Source organism: Panthera tigris, chromosome E1, assembly GCF_018350195.1.
Source record: "Panthera tigris isolate Pti1 chromosome E1, P.tigris_Pti1_mat1.1, whole genome shotgun sequence".
In the NCBI taxonomy this organism is placed as follows: Eukaryota; Metazoa; Chordata; class Mammalia; order Carnivora; family Felidae; genus Panthera; species Panthera tigris.
The window spans coordinates 42,337,234-42,359,473 of record NC_056673.1 but is presented as its reverse complement, the minus strand read 5'-3'; the positions used below and the strand labels follow the sequence as shown (position 1 = coordinate 42,359,473).

At 37.3% G+C, this 22,240-nt stretch overlaps 1 protein-coding gene and 1 long non-coding RNA gene across 5 annotated transcripts in view; one reads left to right on the top strand and one right to left on the bottom strand.

The window, feature by feature from the left end:
- Window positions 1–787: 787 nt before the first annotated feature.
- On the bottom strand, window positions 788–17,325 carry MEIOC (meiosis specific with coiled-coil domain). Of its 4 annotated transcripts, none has more exons than XM_042967196.1 (8): window positions 17,093–17,322; window positions 16,380–16,514; window positions 12,936–13,093; window positions 9,975–10,079; window positions 7,188–9,060; window positions 6,510–6,644; window positions 2,954–3,134; window positions 788–2,532 (listed from the first exon to the last, which is right to left on the bottom strand). In XM_042967196.1, exons 1-8 carry the CDS (start codon window positions 17,156–17,158, stop codon window positions 2,303–2,305), a joined length of 2,883 nt encoding a protein of 960 aa, XP_042823130.1. In that variant the 5' UTR covers window positions 17,159–17,322; the 3' UTR covers window positions 788–2,302. The 4 variants fall into 4 exon arrangements, with proteins under 4 accessions (XP_042823130.1, XP_042823131.1, XP_042823132.1 ...); XM_042967197.1 differs by having other exon boundaries at window positions 17,153–17,322; XM_042967198.1 differs by lacking the exons at window positions 788–2,532; window positions 2,954–3,134 and having other exon boundaries at window positions 6,568–6,646; window positions 7,189–9,060; window positions 17,093–17,324.
- Window positions 17,326–17,571: 246 nt separating this feature from the next.
- The window catches only part of LOC122233579, a 51,118-nt gene continuing 46,449 nt past the window's right edge, over window positions 17,572–22,240 (top strand). Inside the window, exon 1 of the long non-coding RNA XR_006211208.1 lies at window positions 17,572–17,884. This is a non-coding gene — a long non-coding RNA (uncharacterized LOC122233579). The remainder of the gene's footprint in view (window positions 17,885–22,240) is intronic.

Genomic DNA, 22,240 nt, shown 5'->3' with positions numbered 1-22,240 from the left:
TGGAGTAAGGTTATCCACTTAATTCAGGTGCTGAGAAATCCTTTATGTCTAAAATGTTCAATATTGCAAAGGGCAAATTTTAAACAACTGTATCTTTTATAGTGTGATTGACATTTTAAGCCAAAATCAGAATTTCAGTCATAACATTAATTCCCAACCCTCTAAAACTTTATAAAGTAGCGGATGGTTCAAGTGGAAGGACACTGATATAATTCAAGGTAATTTTCAACCACTTTTATATAAATTGCTTTGTCTATTAAAAAAAATGGAGTACATCAAATTCTTTTGGATGAGAAATAATGGGAACATCAGTTTCATTACAGATTATGTGTGATGTTAATTTTTTGTTCTTATAGATTGTTATTCAGAAGTACAGTATATAAGAACCATCCATTAGAGAGTATACCTATAGAAGGGGATAACCAACTAATTTGAGAATTATCTGCAGGGTGATGTGATTAACAAAATTTCAAATAATTTTTGTTTGGTTTTTATGAATAGACTAGTGTTTCATTTCTGACAACGGTCATGTAAAAACTTATCCAGAATTTTTATTTTGGTTTGCCTGGATTAGTATAAAGGCAAAGCAAAAATTTCATCTTTGAAGGAGGGGAGGTTCAATGCAAGGATATCTGAATGGCATTGCTTTGTCTACCAATATTCTTGTTGATGAAATATAAAACTCGGCTCCAGTTCTTATCAGTGAAATGAAATTTGACTGGTTTTATGACCTTTGTGATACTTAAGGTTAGAAACTAATACAGAGATGTAAAAAAATGAAACCAAATATTTTCAACAAAGTAATTTATTAATTTTTTCCTGAGAGACTAAATTCAGTACAGTATTTGTTTTCATAACATCCAACATGTCTTATGTCAAACTCAACCACTTTCCATGCAGTGACTGTGGTGGGGTGATCTATTTTATTTGACTACCCTCAATGTAATTCATTTGGGTAGTTCTAAAGCATATCAGTGATCAAAATGTTTCTCCCTACAGTTACTCCTGCATTCTCAATCAGTTTCTTCCGCACATCATCTAAAGAAAATTTATGTGGTGTGATTACACTCTTTAATACCAGGATTTCTAAAACTAGGAAAAACACCATTTAAAACATCAGTGTTTCCAGTCAAGGATAGTTCAATTAAATTTCATCAGTACATTATATTATAGTTTAACTCATGCTAGAAATGTTAAAACCCAAGATCTTCTGAGTCACATAATACCAACATTTCATATTAATGAATAAATTACTTGGGTTTCATACAAAGATATTAAGTGATGAGAAACAGAAAAAGCCAACCTTTCAAGAGCTCTTTTAAAAAAATACAGAAGCTAACTAATGAACACAACTACACAAAATATACACTAACCAATTGCAAACTAAACTAAAGATTAACCTTAAAAAAGTATATTTTAGAACTTCGTGATACCCTCATAAAATGCTCATAAGGGTATTATTACCTCATAGGGGTATTAAAACAATAGTCATTATTTTAGTTACTGTGCATCAAGTCTAAAAGATCCAGATAAAGGAAATGTTTTGTTTTTGATTCAATTTAAATACTTTAAAACTGGAAATATTTAATAATTGATAGTATAATTAAATTTTAAAGAATATACACAAATGATTTGAACAGGTTTTATATTCAGTAACTTGCATGGTTTTTACACTGGCACTTTTATCACTAATTTAGGAGAATCAGATGCATTTCCCTCCATATACGCAGGCACTAAGATTTCAAATTTATAAATATGGTAGTATTTTTAAATATTAAATTTCTACATGAATATTGGGTTCATCCTTGTTTTCCTAGGTATTATCCAGTTTTGTAAGGAAAACACAGTTATATCACAATCAAAACTTGTCTTGGTTACTAGACTGTAGCCATAATTGGGTTACAGTCACTTAGATTCATTATTTGGAATTATACTTACTAAGGCAGACCTAAATGAAACTTATCTTCTAGAACAATTTCACATTTGCATTTACCTGCACTGCAAATGGGCTTAAGCAATAGTTTAGCTGTTAGGAAATATTTAATTAACTTAAACTTGTTATCTGTGACTACTCAGAACTCCCTAGAGTAGTCAACTTTCTGAGTTCACCTTAAACTATGGTATCTGATCCATTCCAGATAGAAGATTTTTGAATAGAAGTTAAACTTCATTAAGGTACTAACTTTAAATCTGGAAGAAAATTAATGTACTGAAGTTTTCAAGTTTGACAAGTTCATTAAAATTTTTTAGCATGTCTTGATACATTTACTTATCAGCTTTTTACTCTTCTGCTGGCATTTCCTTAATGTTTGTTTGCTTCACCTCTCTGGTTCATTGGATTGCTATTATTTATGTTTTCATGGACTTTATCTTCACAGTTTACTGTATCTTGTAAAGCCTTTTCCACATCTGTTTGGCCAGCTGTACTGGCTGTTTTTGGCAAGGTCATCTGAAGTGCACACCACAGGGTAGTGCGTGCTTTCCGAGTAGCCACACACATCTCTTTAATTGCTGAAGCAAGGGCAAAAACATCTGTAAAGAAAACACTCAGTGTCAGTTCATATTAGATGCCTTTTATGTATCCTTTAACTCTTAAAAAGCCCAATGCTGTGCTATTAAATGATCAAACATTATTATTTTCATAAGAGATAGGTTGCTATTGACTGAGTTAACTATTTGACTTAATATCAAAAAGTGTTGATACTGTTTCTGACTTGTGTGACAATGACTATGCTTTGGGGAGAACACAGACTTTGAGAGTTGTAATTAAATGGGTAAAATTAACAAAACTGACCGAAGTACTTATGGAGTAAATTATGTGGGCATGATTTACCAATTTACCTTTAGCTAAGTGTAAATTTTGGAAATCCAACCTTTAAACTCAGAATCTGATTTTAACAACATTCAAATTATCTCACTGCCTTATCAACAGAATACGCATTAACACTTATACCTCTGTCATCTTGGCATCTAGGAACTCCTTGCCTTTGCCGATTTGAAGCATTAACAATTTCATCCTTTCTACGTGACTGTACAATGTGAATGGACTCCAAGTGTCTATCAAGAGCAGTAGAGATATTGGCATGAAGGGGAGAGCTTCGAAGACGTTCCATTTTGCCTAGTAGAGTCACAACCTAAGGGAAACATTTTAAATTTTGATAAGGCATGTAACCACAGTGCTCTGTCTTTAAGAACAAATTTTCAATGAAGTAGAATAGAGATGAGAGCAGTAATATTCGTCAAATAAATACTTGAATGCCTACTGTGTACTGACACCATGCTGGGGAAAATAAAGATGTTAAGGCAGTCTTTTGTACCTACTTGTTTCGGTAATCAGTTACTGGGAATAAACAGTTAAAAAATCAAAATTTAAACATTTCCATGTCACTGACAGGGTGTGTAAATTTAAGATCTAATATTGTTTTTGGCAAATAAGAGAACAGCCTGCAAATAAAACATTTTTAGGAGGTAGTGTAATCTAAAGGGAAAAACATTGAGCTAAAAAGGGAGAAGTCCTAGACTGATCAATCCTGACTTTGGCAAGTCCTTTCTGGGCTTTCAATATCCTCCTTTTGAAAATCAGAAATATTCAGATCATACTAGTGGTAGTTTTAAGGAATCCCTAATCCAGTAGGATCAGTAAGGGGAGTACAATTCATAGTTGCATATACCTATATCTCAAATTCTAAACTTGAAAGGTGTATGGAAAGAGAACTTTTTCAATAATTAGGATTTGAACATCAAATAAATATAGTCATTGCCTTTGGGAACTAAATGATTTAAAATTCACAGAAGACCTTCTGTGTTCAGTGACTGGTGTTCAGTGACTGGGGAGAGGAGAAAAATATCTCTCAATGAAGAAACTAATGGCACCTGAATGAATGCCTCTAACCTCATGCTCATTTCAAGTTTCTGTGGAGTAATGCCACTTTGGGTCTATGGAGAAAACATAAGTACACAGTTATTAAATATTTTCCTCCCAATTACAGAACCCACCAGGATCTTTGAGGAGGAAACAAAACAACAAAAGAAAAAAAAGGAAAAATCACATAGAAAAACTCCAGTGAGCTACTAATTACACATTTTTTTCTAACTATGTATTTTTAAAATAAGAATCATTTAAATAAATGGTAAGTGTAAAGAAATTTGCACAGGTGATTTTTAATAAAAAAGGTGGTTCTTTTCAGAATTGTATAAAACCTGCAAACCAGAAAATAGTACATGTAAAAATATTTTTGCCCTTTGTGATCATCGGTCTAATGTTGCTAAATATAAAAAAAATTTTTTTTAATGTTTATTTATTTTTGAGAGAGAGAGAGCATGAGCAGGGGAGGGGAGGGGCAGAGAAAGAGGAAGACCCAGGATCCAAAGCAGGTTCCAAGTTCTGAGCTTTCAGCACAGAGCCCGACACGGGGCTCGAACTCACGGACTATGAGATCATGACCTGAACCAAAGTCGGATGCTTAACCGAATGAGCCATGCAGGTGCCCCTAATGTTGCTAAATATAGATAAAAACAGCTATAAACATAACCTAAATTAATGTGAAGCATAAGCAAAGCTGAAAAAGTTTATTTAAAGTTTGCAATTCCTTGATTAATTGCCTAGAAATGCGTTGCTGAGAAAAAGGACTTTTAACTTGGAATGGTTTTTTTTTATTTAAAAAAAAATTTTTTTTTTTAACGTTTATCTATTTTTGAGACAGAGACAGAGCATGAAGAGGGGAGGGGCAGAGAGAGAGGGAGACACAGAATCTGAAACAGGCTCCAGGCTCTGAGCTGTCAGCACAGAGCCCGACACAGGGCTCGAACTCACGGACCGTGAGATCATGACCTGAGCCGAAGTCAGACGCTTAACCGACCGAGCCACCCAGGCACCCCTAACTTGGAATGGTTTTAAGAAAAATTAATAAAAGATTGAAGTTTTTATTAACAGCTGGCTGTAACCCATGTTGGTATCTGACTATAATACTGATAAATCCATTGTAAGAATTTACAAATTTGATAAAAGAATTTCAACCGACCAACTGAAAGCTAGGTAAAAATCACTCTTTTCCATTCAAGTAATTCATATCTATATTTTAAAGACAGCAAAGTAGATGAAACTGATGTTCAATAAAACAGACTCTGCTATGTTGATTTTTCTGGTTCCTAAAATGGCTTTTATTCGATCATAGAAGCAAGCTGTCTTCACTGTGTGCTTTTTCCCAGGAATTTGTTTTTGTTTTTGTTTTTTTTTAAGTAATGTCTATGCTCAGTGTGGGGCTCAAACCTATGACTTTCAGATCAAGAGTCAAATGCTCCTCCAACTAAGCCAGCCAGGCGCCCCTCCCAGGAATCTTTTATCATATTTGAAAAACAGTGTAAGTTTTTAAAAGAGGAAGGTCAAAAAAGAAAAACTTTACCCTACTGTATTAAATTCTAGAAAATTCTGAAATTTCAAAGGAGGTAATAGAAATAATCATTTGTTAAATTAGAAAATGACCTAACGTCAGGATTCTTTACATTTGAAGTGATATACTACTTTTCTAAAACAAAGCTATTTTATAAATTTATGCATACCTACATTCTTCAGTATTTTTTCAGTTTATCAGTATTTAATACATTGTTGGATACACTTAATGTTTGTTGAATAACTCAAGTGTGCAGGGTTAAGAAAACAGTAATTCCCTGTTAATGTCCCATTTTGTATAATGCAAATACAGCTTGCTCATCTAGCTAGAAAACAAATGGGGTTTTTTTTGGTTTTGTTTTGTTAGAGAAATGGGACTTTATAAATAATATTCAAAATTATTTTTGCTTTAAAATTCTGTTGAGAGTTGGCTGTATTGCTGATATAGATTTCTTAAAGAGAAACCATTTAAATTCCTAAACCTACTTTTTTTTAATGTTCATTTTTTTATTTTGAGAGAGAGAGAGAGAGAGCGGAGAAAGCAGAGAGAGAATCCCAAGCAGGCTCCATGCTGTCAGTGCAGAGCCTGATGCGTGGCTTGATCCCATGAACTGTGAGATCATGACCTAAGGGGAAATCAAGAGTTGAACCCTTAATCAACTGAGCCACCCAGGTGCACCTACTAAACCTACTTTTAAAAGGATTGAGGGGTTCCTGGGTGGCTCAGTTGATTAAGCGTCCAACTTCTGCTCAGGTCATGATCTCGCACTCCGTGAGTTCGAGCCCCGTGTGGGGCTCTGTGCTGACAGCTCAGAGCCTGGAGCCTGTTTCAGATTCTGTGTCTCCCTCTCTCTCTCTGACTTTCCCCCATTCATGCTATGTCTCTCTGTCTCAAAAATAAATAAACGTTAAAAAAATTTTTTAAAGGATTGAGGGGGTGCTATTTCTCCTTTCCTGACTATTAATCATAGTTGTAGGACCAAGCATGGAAAAGATAATTATTTCAGAGAATTATGCATAAATGTGATTTAAAAATCATTCAGAACTCTGACTTGCTGAAATGTTTTAAAATTTTATCAAGCAATGAAATAATCCATCATTGGATGTTTTTACAGCTTACTCTGGCTTGTTCTCGAAGTTCGTCCACAATTAAGCGATCAACTCGAGATGGGTTGGAGGTCAGCCTTGGAATTGGAGTGTTGTTAGTACTGGATACTTTTTTTCCTGGGTAATTCTTGGCCAGGGCCAATTCAGTCTGTAAAAAATTATATAATTTTTAGATGCTGAGTTTTCTAAATATGATTCAGTTATGAGTGACATTTCTCATAGGTCTAATAAATAAATTGAAAATGACTACTTTAAAATTGTTTCAGTATCAAACAGAACAAATGCAAACCACAACACCACTGTATTTTCTATATTTAATGCATATAAAATACCTGCAAGTCTCCCTGCACCTCATGTGGGACTTGAACTTCTAAAACTCTGATATCAAGAGTCACATGCTCTTCCAACAAAGCCAGCCAGGAGCCCCAAAAGTAGTAAACTTTTGGCTCATTAAGGAAAAAGTCTACTTCACAGGCAAAAAACCCCCAACTTTATATAAATAACAATTTTTTAAGCCTCACATTTTTTTAGTTATGTCAGCTAATTCCTTATAGTCATGGACTTAAATACTGTACATTATGGAAGAATTCAGCTTAGAAATAAGGCCAAGTACTCTTGAACTACACTAACAAAATGAAGGTAGGCAGAGAGAACATCCCAAGTTACTCCTAAATGGATAGATTTGTATTACCTTTTTTCTCTCCTTTTCTAATGCTCTCCATTGTTCATAGCACTCTTCTAGTCGAATATGAAGTTCACTGGCTGGTCCACTACGGGTTTTAATTGGTCTTTGAAATCCAAAAGTTGGCACGAAACCAGAAAACGAATTATCACCATACATCATATCATTAAAATAAGGGTACAAATGGCTTAAGTCATCGTAAGAAAACATATCGTAAGAATCCAACAGTGGAACAACTGAATGGCCAAATGGGTGAGTGGATCTTAGGGGAAACCCATTTGAACCAACTTGTTGAAAACTCTGATTATGCCTTAAATCTCCCATCATATAATTATTAGAAAAGCATGATGCCTGTGTGCGATTCACACGGCTATTAATATTGTTGTCTCCACTTCCCTGTCTGTGGCTATTAAAATGACCCTGTGACTCCAACAGATCTTGATACGTATGTTGAGATAAGCCATCTAAGTGCTTTGGACCTTCCTCAGCATCATAATGTCCACTCTGAGACTTAGCTTGAAAATTATGTTTGTTTACATTTTCAATGATCCCATACTGCTGAGTTGCATAGTTATCACAAAATCCATTTGGCTGCTTTATTTTTTTATCAGTAACTGATTCAAAGAGATTTTCTTCTCCAGTCTTTGTCAGTCCTTCCATGTGATTGACAGATTGAATTCTTTCTGCACCATTGTAACTGAAATCAAAACTAGAAAATGCTGAAGGATTTTCTTGGCAATACTTCTGAAATAAACTGCTATTTGGGGTTAAATTTGTGGATGATAGTTGGGGGAAATCTGAAGAATGGTTAGAACCTTTAGAAGCTACACTTAAGTGACTATTTAATTTCATCAAGTTACCTTGATTTCGATAAGGAATAGGAGTGTTATTTTTTGTTTGGACATTCATCCAGGTTGGTCTGTTTAAGCTGATACCTCCTGAAGGTGTTGCTGAGTTTGATAATAAATTCACAGATTTAAAATACTCAGAATTTGAGGGGTCAGGTTTAGTAAACTGTTGTTTTTCTGTGACATTAGCAAAATCATTATTAGCTGGACAACCCGCATGAGGTTTTAGTCCATATTCTGATTTTAAGCCAAAATCAGCAGTGAAAGCTGCCTCATTTGCCAACTGTTTTTCTGTCAGACGTGGTGTGGTTTTTGGAAATGTGAAATTCTGCTGGTCAGCTATTGTCTCTTCCATTTTTTTCTGATTTGCTGGTTTAACCTGAAATAACTTTGTGTATGTGTCTGCTTCTACAGTTGGTATTTCAGGTGTGCCATTGGCTAATTTTTTACTATCCTGGACATTAAAATTTGAACACTTATTAAGCTTAACCTTATTAGGATGAACATATTCTGGGTATCTACAATAATCTGTGTTTTCGCTGTATCTATTAAATTGAGAAAGAAACATCTCTGCCCTTTTTTGCTGTAATGGTGCTTCAAGACCTTTAGCACATATTTTCTCTCTTCCATAAGAGTAAGTATCAATTCCTGATTCTTTCATGATGTCAGACAGACCAGTCTGTGATGTAAAACAGTTTTTGATAAATGGAAAATCTTGGAATGTTGTCTTAGCTGTATCATTTGTCTGGATATTGTAACAATTAGAATGATCACTTCGTGAGGGGTACATCCATTGTTCTTCAAGGTCTAACCCAGTAAATCCATGATAAAGTTCATCTATTTTTTGCTGTGGTGTTAGATTACTATTATGCAGGTATTGCTTTTCCACTGCTGACACAGATTCACCACTATAAAAAGCTTGCTGAGAGATGGCTGTATCTATTGGCCTTTTGGTTTCTGTTAAGAGGTCATGGTGATCTGCAAATCTGCTTGTGTTCACTGGCCAAACTGACTTTAAATTGGAGGAGCAGGTCCTAGAACAAGTAAATATATTTAATTACAACTCAGATTTTAAATGACTTTATTTTCTCAGTGGAGAAGGTAGAACAGGTTCTCAAAACATTTATATTGCCTCACTTCCCCATTATCTAATCCTTTCTAACCTTGCCTTATAAATTACCATTACATCCAAATAATTTTCTATCACTTGAAATGTGCCACATACTACATTAATATGCATTTTTATCTTGATATGTCTTCAGTATACTTTCCCAAGAGGCATCAACTGAGGCCTGAGGCTGGGGACTACATGGTCTTGCATGAATTGTTTATCTACAGTAAGCAGAAAACAAAATAAGTTTTTCCTTTAATTAGGTTATAATAGAATACAAAAATGTTGTTGACCACATTTTTTTAAATGAAAAAGATGTACTTTGATAAAACTATTACTAAAATTAAAATATTTTAATTGGTTACATGTGTGCTGCATATTTCCCTATTTATGAAGTACCACATTTGGGTAATATGGCCTCCATCCCCGAAAAATCAATCAAAGTGTATTTAAAAAATTTTTACCATAAGAACAAAGTCCATACGTATTTCTGCATACCAGCAATGATAGTTTTATTCTTTAGGATAGATGTATAAAAGCTCTTTGGAATTTGTACTCTTTACGCCAAACTTTAGAACTCAAAGGAAATAGCTCTGAATTATGCAAGAATAACTTTCCAAAGGAAAGTTCTTAATAGCAAATTAAAGTCTGAAACTTCCAATTGTATGGCAAGTACCTCAGCAAAGTCAAGGCTGCTAGAAACAAATATTTGAATTAAGATGTCTATTGTCAGATGATCCCCTATTAAGTAAAAATAAAAGCTAATAAATACAGTAATCTAGTATGTGTGAATTTAAAAGCTTACTATATACCATGTAGCTTATATAATATACTAACCCCTCAGCAAAATATGGCTGTGACTTGTCTTGTTCTTCCAAAATGTTAGACACAAGTCCATATAAGTCTGTTTCACTGCCATAGTCATTTCTTTCCGTTTGAATCCTAAAAATAAATGAATATCACATGTAAATTATTTTCCTCATACTGAAATTCAATATATTGATTTCTATTTCCAGACTTCTTATACTATTATTTTTCTATAAAATATCTGGATTGAATTTATCCCATCATTTCAAATAAAGAGGCAACAACATTTTCCACTTTAGGGGAGCCTAGGTGGCTCAGTCAGTTGAGCGTCTGACTCTTGATTTCTGCTTGGGTTATGATCTTACAGTGGGTTTGGGCCCCGTGTTGGACTATGTGCTGGTGGTATGGAGCATGCTTGTGATTCTCTCTCTCTCCTTTCTCTCTCTGCACCTCCCACTCTTTTTTTTTTTTAAAAGAATATTTTCCACTTTAGCATAGTGCCTATGGTACATGTTTCTCCATTTCAAATCCTATGTCTAGTTTGCAATGTATGCTTAACTCTTGTTTCTCCCAAACACATGCTATTCATTTTAAGTTCCAAGATATAAATCTCTGACTTACGATGTTTTAGACACACTTGGCACCACGGCTGCTTCTAAAAGCATATCTGGTCCCATTATACGTTATTCCGTCAACACTTGCTCAGTTTTTTCATTTGTGATTTGGAAACCATACGAATCTGCTACTCTATTTTTGTGACTCTTTAGACCAAATGTTGGATTTAAAAAGTGAAATGTGATATGGTCATCCTAGATACCACAGCAATATTACAGTTGTCACTTAAATCTAACAGATTTGTTGGCTATCCCTAAATCCTTACTACAGTAACTGGAGCTCTATGTATCTGAAATCCCACCTTGTGACTAATGCTGTCTAAATAATACAAAATGTAAAAACCACAAGGAGATGGGAAATTGGTGCCTATCTATTAATGTCCCGTCTATTTAATGTCCTATCTATTTCAACTAATCTGTTCCTAGAAGTAATATGTTGCTTTAAGTTATAGCTTCTTATTTTCTCGTACTTTATTTCTAACATTTCATAGTGTTAGGACATCTTAGAAATAAAAATACCTTTATATTTGCATAATACTCAAATAGTTCATTGATCTTCATAACATAAGATGGGCAGGTATTAGTAATCATTCAGCTATTGAAGAACGATCATTTGAGATCTTAAGAAACTTGTATTTTATAAGTGTATGTGATTTGTTATACTGTACACCTGCTGAACAAATGGTCTGCCTACAAGTCTAATGCTTTTTCTGCTATATTGTGTTATTTCAAAAAGATTGGATAAGTTTTTTGATACAATAATATATTAGTATATCTCTAAAATAATTCAATGTAATATATACTAAACTACTAATACTTGTTATTGGGAACTGTTAAGGGTTAAGGTGAATTTCCACTTTCTTTTATGATTTCTGTAAAGTCTGAATTTTTTCAATGAACATATATCAACTGAAAAAATATTTTTGTAGAATTATATATTATATAGTCTTTCTAATAAGATCACTGTTATACAGAACTCAGCAAAATTTTCAAAATTTTAACTTTTTTGAAGGTAATCTCTATACCCAACATGAGGCTCAAACTCATGACCCCAAGATCAAGAGTCACATGCTCCACTGACTGAGCCAGCCAGACACCCCAATTTTTAACATTTTAAAAACATTTTTTAATTAATAAGATTTTTAAGGAGGGTGCCTGGCAGGCTCAGTTGGTACAGCATACCCACGTTGGGTATAGAGTTTAAAAAGAAGCTTAAAAAAAAGAAGAACATATAAGATTTTAAAAATAATTATTGTCCAATTAAACTAAAGCTGCATCAGCATCTATCAACTGCTCCCTTATACATAATTAAAATAAAGGTAGATGTTACTCCTTTAGACTTCTCTTTCCAACAGGCTCCCATAATATACTATACTTCTTTTTAAACCTCACTATACTTGTGCCCAGCAAGTCGTCACTGTCGTCGTTGTCATCATCATCATCATCATCATCATCTTTATTGTAAGAGCTATAAAGTTGGAGATAATATTTGCCGTGTTAATTGTAATATCCCTAGTATGAGAGATCTGGCAGAGTTAGGCCTCTAATATTAATGGAATTAAAAAATAACTAGAGGGGCGCCTGGGTGGCTCAGTCGGTTAAGCGGCTGACTTCGGCTCAGGTCATGATCTCGTGGTCTGTGGGTTCGAGCCCCGCGTCGGGCTCTGTGCTGACAGCTCAGAGCCTGGAGCCTGTTTCAGATTCTGTGTCTCCCTCTCTCTGCCCCTCCCCTGTTCATGCTCTGTCTCTCCCTGTCTCAAAAATAAATAAAACATTAAAAAAAATTTTTTTAAATAACTAGAAGGGTCTGGGTGGCACAGTCGGTTGGGCATCATGCTCTTGATTTCATCTCAGGTAATGATGTTGCAGTTTGTGAGATCAAGGCCCTCACTGGGCTCCATGCTGACAACATGGAGCCTGCTTGGGATTCTCTCTCCCTCTCTCTCTGCCCCTTCCCTGCTCGCTCCTTCTCTCTCTCTCTCAAAAATCAATCAATCAATCAATCAATCAATCTTACGTTTGATAAAATCCTGCTTGCTCTACACTTGTGAAGGAAATAATTACTGAAAATTTAGATTAAATTGGATGAAAAATAGATCTAAAAATTACCCATGTATATAAGTCATCTTTAGAAAGAGGAACTTAAGATTTACTCACTAAGGGTTGCCTCTAATGAATAAACAAAAAGTAATGAGCTAAAAATTACAACACAGAACTGCCCAGTGTAGGGTTTCTAAAAGTTTGATAAACATAATATTGTAATGCCATAACATTAAAATGCTGATGTAAGGAATAAAGAGCTAATACAACTGGGTTCCCATGTAATCAAACTTTAAAAGTTTTCATTTAGCCTGAAAAATATGATTTATTAATTTACCTGTTCTTTACATTGATCTGAGAATTAGAAGGCTGTTTAGTATCATCTCCATAAGTAGACCATGGTGCATAGAAAAGTGAAGAATCTATAGAACTTGAATATTCTGCTGATGAAGAAAGTGGAGTATAGGTCTGCCTTAGGTCAACACTGTCTTCACTCTGAAAATTTAAAGACATGTTTGCACATCAAACACATCAAAATTACACAGAATATTAGTGAAATAATGAGATACGAGAGGAAATAACACATGCGTAGGAGTTGGGAGACTTAAAATCTAGACTAAGCCACTTAAACTTACTTTCCACTAGGGGTTCATGAATGTTATCTGTAAATGGCCACAATAAATATTTTAGGGTTTGCTGGCTGGTGAGGTCTCTGTCAAAACTTCTCAACTCTGCTGTTCTAGCACCAAAGCAAACCATAGACAATATGTAAAGGGCATAGCTATGTTCCAATAAAATTTTGTTTACAAAATCAGGCACTCAGCAGATTTGATCAGTATTTGTTGCTTATCCCTGGTATGAAATACCCACAATTACTGCACTTATAATTTTTTTTAACAGATGAGTGTTATGTAGACACTAGCAGTGTTATTTTCAAGAAATCATTTACAAAATTCAGTCTTAATGCCCCTAATCTGTGGGGGAAAAAAAAAGGTGAATGTACATTTATTCATATGGAATTTGCAAAGAAATTCTACATAACATTATATTCAGTCAACCTTGTGACAAGAGTACTGTGCTATAAAAACAAGGAAACTGAGGCTACAAGTTATTGAGCTGATAGGTGACAAAACTAAACCCAAACTCAAGGCCTTCTTACTCCTACTGTAGGAACTTTTAAAGAATATCTTTTAATTTTCAGCCTAGTTTCTATTTCTAAGAGATATTATAAAAATGATGATATATAAAATTTTATGTCTTCAGAAATTTAAAAGCTATTACTACAATTAGAAGAAAAATACAAGCTCATTTTTCTTTTTCTTCTTTCTTCACTCAGATCGAAGTATCAACACTCACTAGGTGTCATTTTTCTTTTTTTGTGAATGGTTCTATAATTTGGGTAAGTAAGGTAAAAGTTTGAGTTTTAAGATTTTATTCACTTAAAATACTGCCTCTTAGGGCATCTGAGTGGCTCAGCTGGTTAAACGTCTGACTCTGGATTTTGGCTCAGGTCATGATCTCACAATTGTGGGATCAAGGCCCATGATGGGCTCTGCCCTGAGCTTGGAGCCTAGTTAAGATTCTCTCTCTTTCCCTCTGCCCCTCTCCCTTGCTCACATGCATGCTCTCTCTCTCTCTCTCAAAAATAAGCAAATAAACAAATAAAATACTGCCTCTTTTCAAGAGGGATTGATATGCAGTGAAAATAATTTTAAATACTTAAAATAGAATGAATTTAAATAATAAAGATTAAACTTATTTAGATGTGTTTTATTCTGAAAATGCTTCTTTAAAGAGGTCTGAAAGTATACATTCACATATTTTAACTCTCCAAATGAAATCTGAGATGTAATAACTATAAATATCTAGACACAGTAGAAATAGTATTTTCTTATAAATACAGAGGACATATAATCCTAGATAAAAATATTTTCTAATTGCTTTTACAAAATTTACATAGAGAAGACATATTAGATCAAAGTATTCTTAAATTTTTGTTCTTCATAGACAGAATTGAAATACAACTCTTTAAACACTAAGTTTCTGGGGCACCTGGGTGGCTCAGTTGGTTAAGCATCCGACTTTGGCTCGGGTCATGATCTCACGGTTAGTGAGTTCGGGTCCCACGTTGGGCTCTGTGCTGACAGCTTGGAGCCTGGAACCTGCTTTGGATTCTGTGTCTCCCTGTCCCTCTCTGCCCCTCCCCTGCTCACGCTGTTGCTGTCTCTCCCTGTCTCTCTCTCTCAAAAATAAATAAACATTAAAAAAAAAAATTTAAACACTATACCAACAAAATATTTACTATACCAATAAAATATGAAAATTAATATAATATCTTCCAATCGCCAATCTTTAAAAATGTCAAATACTTTACAACCATTTGTTTAAATTGCGGTTATGACTGCTATTTGAAAACTACATGTTATAACTGTCTTGTATATACATATATATACATATAATGCTGACTATTCTGAAGCTGGGGAAACTGAGGAACCGAAATAATTTTGCTGTGTCACTAAAAACTACTTTCCAGAATTTCTTAGCTAGCAATAACTTTTGCAAAGGCTTTTATCTTTGGAATCATTCATAATTTTATTCCTTTAGTTCTGAAATTTTTATCATAGACCCACTTTAACTCTCTTTTAGGTGTGAAACATCCAAAGTGACATAAGTAATTGTTCATCTTTTTGAGATAGTGACTTAAAAGAAGTATTTTCAGATTATGTAATATCAAAAATATCAAACAAGATACACAGTATTTGAAACTAAATGCATTTTAGGAGTATTCTTTCAAGTTTGTTTCACATTTTAAAGTAAGATTTGAGTATTAGCAATAAATCCGTTTATAAGATTGATTTCAATTTCGTATTCTAGGATAAAACAAACAGCTAAAATAAAACATAATTATATTTTAACTATCTGGGAATTAAATTAAAACATTTATGGGAATGTTTTAAACATTTATGGGAATTAAATTCCCAAATGCTTGGGTTTGGCATAATAATCAGTTTAGATAACTGCAAAATGTATCACTTATATACCCTGAATATACTTGATTGAAATTAAATTCACGTAAATTTTAGTAGCTGTGAAAACAATATGGAGAGCAGTGGAATGCTGGTCTTGGCAGGAAAAAGACCTAGGGTCCACTTAGGCTTTGTCACTTAAGACATGAATCAAGCTGAGCCTCAGCTTCTCAGTCTGTATAGCAGGTGTAATGTACAAAGTTGTAGGATTAAATAAAATTATTTATTTTGGGCTATTGTTATAATTCAAAGTATAACAATATCAACACTGATGTCCTGGATAAATAATTTCAAATGAAAATGACTTACACTACCCAAAGCCTGGTTTAATATGATTAATAAAACTAAATGTTTTAGATGCAGTAAAAGGTAGCATGTAATCCAAGACCCTGTTAAAGCCAGAAAGCAAAGCAGTAAAGAAAAACTTCACCTTCAAATTAACAAAGGCATGTTTGTGCCGACTTGCACTAAATGTTGCAGCAACAACTATTTTACGGTCTTACTAAGTATGGATTTTCTTACATTTCTGAGGACAAAATGAAAGCAAGAATAATGTAAGATCTTGTTTTCAAAGCAAAGTATGGAACTGCGCAGACTCTGTACTGAAATTATTACCGGCTTTTAAACAGAAAGAATGTTCTTGGCTTTCTGGTCCTAAACTTGGGAGCAATTTCAACACCTTATATGAATGGGCTCCGGGAAACGAGTTTGATTTAGGGAAGAAAAAAAAAAAAATCCTCTAACAAAGGATGGACCTGCGATTTGTAGCAATCATAGAAGGACGTGGAGCCGGTCAGCATCACGCTATTGAACACGTCCGTTAGCCTGCTGCTGGGGTCGGCACCGAGGTTCCAGCAGCGATTCGCGCTTCCACGGAACGCTACCTTGGGCTGCACGAAACGGACAGGGAGGAAGCGGGAGAGGCATCACGCAGTGCAAAGGCAGGACCGAAACGACGGACGGCTGGGGCACCGCCGTTGTTCTCGCCACTCCACTCGGAATCCGCTCTGAGGACACCGATCCCGATCCCGGGGCCGGCGCCTCCGTCCCCGGGCTTCCCTCTCTGCCTTCGGGCCGCCTGCGGGCCGACCGCAAAGGCGCGGCCCCCGACGGCCGTGACAGGCCCACGCCGCCGGCCATCGCCTCAGCGCCGCCGCCGCCCGACGCGGAGGACATGGCCGTAGCCCCGGCGTCGCGGCCACCGCGGCCCGGCCCGCCCGTCCTATCAGCCCGCGTCGCGCCCCCCAACCCGAGCCCGGCCCCGACCGAAGCGCCCCCCGCCCGCACCGGCGCCTCGACCGGCCGGGGCGTCCCGTCGGGGATCCTCCCCGACGACCTGCACTCTCCAGCGCGGCCGCGGACTCCTCAGAGAACCGCGTCTGGGAACGCTCCCGCTCTCCGCCTCTCCTCACCGTAGCCATCCTCCAAGCTCGACCGCCCCCGGACCCTGACCGTCCCCACCGTTTACCTCAAGTCCCTCCCTCAGGCCTGGGGGGCTAGAGGGCGGGCAGGTGACTCCGCCTCTCACCTCCATGGAGCCCCCCAGCCCCTCCTGGACTAGGTACAGCTCCTGGGGTACGGGGGTGAGGGGGGGGCGTCGAAGCCCGGCTCCCTCAGCCCGCACCCCGCCGCTGCCGCCGCTGTCGCCGCCGCCCCGGGCGCTGCCTGGAGCCAGTCTGTGGGTGAGGGGACCGGAGTGGGGAGGGAGGGGCGGGGGGAGAGGCCGTTACATTGCCTACCCCTGCTCGAGACCCGGCACGCGACCCTGCAAAGGGCCCGCCCCGCCCCCCTCCCTCCTAGGAGGCCCGCCCCTCGCTTCGCACCCCCTCATTGGCCCGCTGCCCAGCCAATAGGCAACCGCCTCCAGGGCCTGTTACCCCCCTCCGCCCCCCCCCCCCCCGACAAAGCCTAGAAGGGGCCGTTAACTGACCTCGCTCTCCCGCAGCTTCTGAATCTTTCCCGCTCAAAGTAAACCTGTTCGGGATTGGCTCTGATTGGCAAGCAACAGCTCTATGATTGGCTAGTAGGGCAGCGGAGGGGCGGGGCGTGGAAGGTAAGGAAAGAGAGCAGGCCTACCCCGTGGGAGAAGCGGTGGAGGTGGTCGGAAGATTTGAGAAGTCGCCCAGCAACTGGCTGATAATCTAAACCTATCGCTGCGCACCTTGTGCCAACATTTCATTTTTGGCCCTTGGGCCCTTCCCTAACTCCCACAGTCCTTTGGAACAGCCAAGAGAATAATAGACGTGCCCGTTTACAGAAGGTGAGGAACCCGTATGGAGTTGGGTGTTGTTGGGACACCCCCTTCCCGAGGCAGAGCTGCCCTCTGTTCTAGGACCCAGGCTACAATCGGGGTGAAGGCGTTTTGGTCTTAATGTAACTCCTGAACATATTTCACTGTGACCTGCGCCAGACAGGCCATTTACGTGGGCAGTCTCATTTGGAGATATGATAGTCTCAGAGAAATGCTGAATGTTGTGTGCGTTGAAATATGGAAGATGAGAAACCTAGAGGCTGCGAAAACCTTTAAGGTGTTTATATTTAAAATCAAAACCTGAGAAGCGCTCAATAAGGTGAAAGATGTTCTTTTAATTCAGGAACAAACGGAAATAGTACAGGGGGATAAGTTTTATTGGCGCATATTGTCCCAATAGTTATTTTGGATCTCTACCCAGCTTTGGTTTAAGAAAGCAGACCAGGAGAGCTGCCTGGGTGTCCATTGAGAGTCGGACTCCATTTCGGCTCAGGTCATGATCCCAGGGTGGCCCTGGGATCCAGCCCCCAAGAGGGTTCTGTGCTGAGCATGGAGCCTGCTTAAGAATCCCTCTCTCCCTCTGCCCCTCTCCCCCATTTGTGCATTCTCTCTCTCTCTCCCTAAAATGTAATAAACATTGTGTGTGTGTGTGTGTGTGTATTCTTGTTTTACTTATTTTGAGATAGAGTGTGTGAGTTGGGAGGGGCAGAGAGAGGAGGAGGGAGAGAGAATCCTGCACTATTAGTGCAGAGCTGGATGTGAGGCTTGAGCCCACAAACCGTGACATCATGAGTTTTTTTTTTTTAACGTTTATTTATTTTTGAGACCGAGAGAGACAGAGCATGAACAGGGGAGGGGCAGAGAGAGAGAGAGAGGGAGACACAGAATCTGAAACAGGCTCCAGGCTCTGAGCTATCAGCACAGAGCCGGACGCGGGGCTCGAACCCACAGACAGCGAGATCATGACCTGAGCCGAAGTCGGACGCTTAACCGACCAAGCCACCCAGGTGCCCCATCGTGACATCATGACTTGAGCTGAAGTCCACCGCTTCATCAACTGAGCCACCTAGGCATCCCTAATAAAAAAAATAGAAAGAAAGAAAGAAAGAAAGAAAGAAAGAAAGAAAGAAAGAAAGAAAGAAAGAAAGAAAGAAAAGCAAGCAAGCTGATCAGGCTGTACCAATTAAATTTCTTTCCGTACTTCACCCTTAAAGTGGCTGATGTGCAGCTCATTCTCCCCTTTCATTGACAGCATTCTGTACCCCTCTCCCTCCCCCATTGTACCCAAAAGAATTTTGAACAAGTATGAAACCTCTTATGTATCTTCATTATTGTAGTAAGATATACATAAAATTTACCATTGTAATCATTTTCTAGTGGACAATTCAGTGGCGTTAAGTACATTCCTAGTGTGCAGCCATCACTGCTATCCATTTCCAGATAATTCTCACTATCTCAAACAGAAACTCTGCACTCGATAAACAATAACTCCCCATTTCCTCTCCCGTCAACCCCTGATAACCTCAATTCTAATTTCTGTCACTTGGATTTTGCCTCTTCTAGGTACCTCACCTAGGTGGAATCATACAATATTTGTCCCTTTATGACTCTTATTCATTAGCAAATGTCAAGGTTCATCAGTGTTGTTGCATGTGTGAGAACTTCATTCCTTTTTATAGCTGAGTAATATTCCACTGTACCTGTATACCACATGTTGTTCATCCATTTATCAGTTAATGGATACTTGGGATTTTTCTCTTTTTCACTATTGTGAATAATGCCGCTATGAACATTAGTGTATAAGTATCTGATTTCTTGTTTTTTTAATTCTTTTGGGTATTGGGGTGCCTGGGTGGCTCAGTCCATTGAGCATGTGACTCTTGATTTCGGCTCAAGTCATGATCCCCAGTTAGTGAGATCGAGCCCACGTTGGGCTCTGTGATGCCAGCTCGGAGCGCGCTTGGGGTCCTCTCTCTCCCTCTCTCTCTGCCCCTCCGCCACTCATGCTCCCTCTCTCTGTCTCTCTCAAAAATAAATAAATAAACATTAAAAAAAACCCCAAAGGTTATAGGAAAATTTAACATTCCGTTGAACACAAGTGAATACATTATTAAAAGAACACTTTGGTTATGAAGCAGGGCAAGTATTTACTATGTAAGTAGTTCTTTATTTCAGCTCTTGTATTTCTTTTTTAGAAGGTCTCATTCTTTCTTAAAAATTTTTTTTCAATGTTTATTTTTGAGAGAGAGAGAGAGACAGGGCATGAGTGGGGGAGGAGCAGAGAGAGAGGGAGGCGCAGAATCTGAAACAGGCTCCAGGCTCTGAGCTGTCAGCACAGAGCTCGATAAGGGGCTCGAACTCACCAGCCGTAAGATCATGACCTCAGCCGAATTTGGACACTTAACCGACTAAGCCACACAGGCACCTCTAGAAGGTCTCATTCTTCATGTATGTGTTGGGGGGGTTGGATTTCACAATCATACCCAAAGATATATACAAACCTCAGATTAAAATGAGGACTTAGAAATACCTACATAATTGTTTTATGTATTCTCTGCCTTCATCTGAATTTAGTTTTTTGGGGGAATGGTGACCTTCTTTCTCCATTTATTGAATGTGCCTATATAGGAGCAACCATAAAAGAATTTTATGTCATAAAATTGATTACATTTTGATAACCTTGGTCCATCTCAGAATGATGGTGCCCTCAAGTAAACTCCTTTTTTTCCTTGTTATTTTGGGATATTTAAGTGAATCTGAACTTATGATTGGATTTTTAAAAGATATTTAAGAACGTTCTTTGATACAACTGGAAACGTTTTAAACCTATTCCATCCTTAAAAATTAGTGCAGAATGCACACTTCATCAAAATATACAAGGTTGGGTGTTTTTGTTTTATAACTGGAAGACAATGTACAATGTGGTACTCTTCAGTTACATTAGTGAAGCCCTTTTTATACTTTTACACATACTTAAACATTTTGTTTTGTAACAAAAATAATCAGTTTCATTGAAAAAAGTCAGTCTGCCCCCTAGAAATGTTTTGAGTGATAAAATAAATAGGATTTCATTATTCTCCCAACTAAAACTTCAAGTTCAAATAAAATACATATTTTTGAAAGTTCAAGGTGTATCAGGGGCACAGTCTCAATGCCAAAGAGAGAACTCTGAATTAATTCTTCATAGAAAGCAATCATATAATTCCAAGTCAGTATATAATTAATTATCTATCACTGCAGGATTATTATTTATGCTCACATCTGTATTAAATGAATTGCTTTTCCAGTTTCCTAGTGGACTAGTGGTCCAATGACTTAAATGGACTGCAAATCTACCTCAGTTCAAACCATGCAATTCTTTATAGGCTTCTCTGACTTGAGGAGTTAAATTATCTTAATTATACCTTTGAAAATTAACTGGGCTTCCATATGTGGTTTCTCAACCTCAACAGGTTGTGGGAAGAGTGAAAATGTATTAAGGAAACTTCACTCAAAACTGGAGTTGGGAAAACATGAAGGGCAAGCTTTCACACATGTACAACCATTCCTCCCAGCTTGCCTAGTCCAGCAGGAAGGAAGATTTTCTCTCAGCCCAACAACAGGAAGCTACCCTCACCTGCAGCCAATGAGAGGCTGTCACCACTTCCAGCTCTCATTTTCCTCCAATGAGCTTTTGTTCAAAGCATCCCTCCCAACTTCATCCTTAGCTCTATGAAGGATCCCTCTCACTTTGTTCTCAGGACTTGCTTGTGGTTTGCCAGAGTTTGCTTGTCCTGAATTGCAGTTTTCCTGCTATTCCTGAAAAAACTCTTTTGTTGGCTGAATGGCTTACCTTTTTCTTTTAAAAAGGATGACAGAAGCCTTACAAAAGGCTCCTTATCAGAGCTATTTGAAACTACTCCCTTTTTTAATTACTCAAATTAGGGTTTTTCTGTTTCTCTAGCATTATATTTATAGCTTCTTCATATATATATATATATATATATATATGAACTACTTACATAGTAAATATATATATATTGTAAATATATATATAAACATAAAGAACTACTTTATATATTTAAACATAGTTCTTAAACATAAAGAACTATATATATATTTATATATAAATATAAAGTAAATATATATATAAACATAAAGAACTACTTACATAGTAAATATATATATATTGAACTAGAGTTTTCACTATAAAATGAAAAGTTCTGAATATCTGTCTCACTGCCCTCCAGAACTGAGTTTCTATTTCTCAGTGTTTGATTGGAACCAGACATTAGAAGAGGTTCATAGAAGAGTGCCACCAGAAAAAGACATCTTTTAAAGCTGTCTTTATAAATTTCCTTTAGGCCTTTAAATTTCTCCTGAATT